Consider the following 3270-nt stretch of genomic DNA (forward strand, 5'->3'; position numbering starts at 1 on the left):
ATGCGGCTCCACTTCTGGCTCCTGCTGGCTGTGGTCTTGGGCCTGGAGCTGGGTGAGTCCGGGGGTCAGCCCACCCCCACCCCTCCTCCCCGCCCACGCCTCCCTCCTGTCTGGCCGCCACTAGCCCTGGACAGAGTACCCCTGGGGAGCCCTTCACCTGGCCCCTCCACCCACCTGCGGCACTCACAGCTTTCCTCCTGAAACCCACCCTCCGGGCCCACGAGCTGCTCCCCCGTGCGCGCCCTCGCTCTGGCCCTGGACTCCTCGGGCACTGCCTCTGCCTGAAGCCCCCTCTGCCCCCACCCACCCCAAGCCCCTCAGTTCCACGGTGACCCCTCACGCACACATCAGCAGGTGCACGGCCACTCAGCACAAGGGGGCTCCAGCTCCCCGGCCTCGGCCCAGCTGGCCTGTCTCCTGAGGCCACCCTGTCCTGATGCCCGCCCCCCTGTCCTCGGGTCATCTCCTTCTGGCTCTGCCTTCCCTCTGACGATGCCCACGTCCCCTCCACTGGATCTTCCTGCCCAGCCTTGAGCCGCTGGCCCACTGCCTACCTGAGGGTCCCCTGCCTGAGGGACACCACTCAGACACCCAGCGGGGCCTGGCCTCTCCGTCTAGCAGCTGGACAAAACCAGCCAATCCGTGACCCACCAGCTCCTTCGCCTCCAAACCACACCAGCCCCGGTTCCTGCGGCCCCACCCGGCAAAGCCTCGGTGTCCCCATCTGTGGGTGGGCATGCCCTGGGGCCACAGAGCCCCCTTAGATGGCACCCATTCAGACGTCCCCATCCCCAGAGACACCCTTCTTGGCCTGGCCCCACAGGGACCTTCTGTCCCGGGAGAGGCCACACCACTGATCCTGAGGGTCTGACCGGGTCATCAGGGCAGACCCACAGGCCTCCTGGGATCGAGCTCAGAGTGAGGGGAAGCCTCTGCCGTTGTCAGACGGGGCTCCAAGGGGCAGCTGCAGTGTCCAGGGTTCGTACCCCAGAGCATCCCGACTGGAGGGCGCCCTGGGCCCTCCCTGCCCCTGCCCCAGAGGAACAGACCCCAAGCTGGTCACAGACGAAGAGTCGGTGCCCGTGTCCTCTGTGTGGCTGGGTGCCTGCTCTGTCACACATGGGCAGAGCCATCTCTCCAGAGCTCACGGTGGCCCAGGAGGGGCGGGCTGGCCCCCTCCTGCTTCAGATGGGCAGACCAGGCCGGAGGGAGGCGTCGGGCTGTAGCGGAGAGTGGCGCTGAACGCCCACAGGCCTTCTGCCCCCAGAGCCCACCCCTCAGCTCTCCTCCCTCCTCTCCAGACCCCCTGCCCAGGCGCCAGGCGCTGCTCTGGCTCTGTCCCTGTGACCCCACGCTCCATCCTGCAGGCAGTGTCCCACTGGGCACTAACACTTGTGCTGAAGACAAACCCCCATAAGGGACACGACCGTTCTTTTCTGGATGACCCAGCCTCCACCCAGAGTCATCCCGCAGGCCTCTCTTGGCCTCACTGGGTGTGGAGGAGGGTTGCTGTGTGGTGGATGCTTTGGGGGACACTGAGGAGCAGGAAGAGAGCCCCACCTCCAGGGCCTCGTGTCTGGTGGGGGTGGGGAAGGAGTCCTGAACACGAGGCCGTCAGTGTAGCCCTCAGCTGGGGGCTGGTGTGCCAAAGGAGGCACCAATACTCCTGTGTGGGAATCCAGGTGGCCTTCCTGGAGGAGCTGGTCTTGTCTAGACCTGAACCTTTGACACTTGACAGGTATCTGCAGCAGTAGAGGTCAGAGGGGAGGGGCCTGGGACACTGCCATTAGGGTGGATGGGGCCGCCTGCACACTCGGCCCACTGCCTATCTGAGGGTCCTGTGCCTGAGGGACACCACTCAGACACCCAGCGGTGCCTGGCCTCACCGTCCAGCAGCGGAGCCCAAGCTCTCTGGGTAGCTTTAGCAGCTTGGGCAGGTGAGGTGCCCGGGCTTCTTGCTCCTGGACGGGGTCTCGGCTTGCTCCGCCGTCCTGGTAGGCCACTGAGCTGCCGAGGGGCCCTCTCCCTGTCGGGATGTCCTACTGCCACTGCTTCAATGTGCACAGGCCGAGGGCTCCACCAAGGCCCAGGGCTGAGCAGAGACCCCCACACACTAGCCCTGGGGGCGCTGGGCTGCTGTCCTCAGGACTGGGGGAGGGCGCCTGGCAGGTGGGCATCAGGAGGGCTGTGTGGGGCCCAGGCTTCGACTCAGCTCCCTGGAGCACAGCAGGAGGGAGCCAGCTCGGGACCAGGAGGGGCCGTGTGCGCCAGCATGGCGTGGGGGCTGGCCCTCTGTAGGCGCCCGAGCACCAGGACACTCTGCTTTCCTGGGGAGAAGGGAGGAGGGAGACAGGGAGTTGGGGATTAAGAAGCAGAGGCAGGGCCTGGGGCAGGGGCAGAGGGCAGGAGTGGAGAGCAGGGGCATCGGGAGGCGGCAGCCAGGGGCAGGGCAGCCGGGACAAGGACCCCCATCTGCAGGAACAGGCAAACAGAGCTTAGTCCGCCCTGCATTCCTTCAGTCAGCCTGGCCCCATCATCTCAGCCACCAGATCGGAGCCCCCAGCTCTAAAGGGTCTGCCTGGGTCTCCAGAGGCGCAGGTGGGCATGGCCAGAGAGCACAGCCAGACGCCCACCAGCCCACCCTGCCACTCAGCCTCCCCCCAAAAGCCCACCCTCCCCACTCCCCCAAAGCGCCACTCCTGCTTGGTGTCCTGGCAGAGGGAGGCAGGCCAGCTGGCTCTGACGTGGTCACCTGCACCCTGTGAAGAGCAGCTTCACAATGGTGGGCTGAATACCCGCCTCTCACCCAGCCCTCAGTCGAGACCTGGGACAGGGTGCCCCAAGGTCCATGGGGACTGGCACCCCAGGATGGGACCGGGGGACTGGGCCACCAAGCTGAGGGACTGGCCTGAGGGTAGGAGAATGGGTGTGGCCCTGCAGGAGGCACCCACCTGTGCCCCGTCTGTCTGTCTGTCTGCAGCTACAGCCCAGGGCCTGCGGTGCCACCTGTGCAAGGGCTTCGGAGGTTGCTCCCACGTGTCCAACTGCCCGCGGGGCTCCACCCATTGTGTGATCATCGCCACCCGTGAGTGGGCGGGGTGGCAGGCTACACCTTTCTTGCCCAGGTTTGGAGATCCAGGCTCAGAGGGGGAAGAGCCAGACCCAGGTGCCCAGCAGGTCAGATGTAGAGTGGGGGACATCTGTCAGACTCTGCCCTGGACAGGGTCCAGACCGGGGCCTGAACATGTCCGCTGTGGCCCATATTTCTGA

General features: G+C 66.2%; 1 protein-coding gene across 1 annotated transcript; it reads left to right on the plus strand.

The window, feature by feature from the left end:
* Window positions 1-3270, plus strand: Slurp2 (secreted LY6/PLAUR domain containing 2). Its single transcript, XM_071602417.1, has 2 exons — window positions 1-52; window positions 2981-3270. Exons 1-2 carry the CDS (start codon window positions 1-3, stop codon window positions 3268-3270), a joined length of 342 nt encoding a protein of 113 aa, XP_071458518.1.

This window comes from Marmota flaviventris, chromosome 15, assembly GCF_047511675.1.
Source record: "Marmota flaviventris isolate mMarFla1 chromosome 15, mMarFla1.hap1, whole genome shotgun sequence".
Taxonomy (NCBI): Eukaryota; Metazoa; Chordata; class Mammalia; order Rodentia; family Sciuridae; genus Marmota; species Marmota flaviventris.

Bases quoted from the DNA above. Each gene is read 5' to 3' on its own strand.
- Slurp2 (XM_071602417.1), top strand. From the start codon at position 1: ATGCGGCTCCACTTCTGGCTCCTGCTGGCTGTGGTCTTGGGCCTGGAG. The intron at 53-2,980 runs GTGAGTCCGGGG...GTCTGTCTGCAG, and splicing joins GGTCTTGGGCCTGGAGCTGG to CTACAGCCCAGGGCCTGCGG.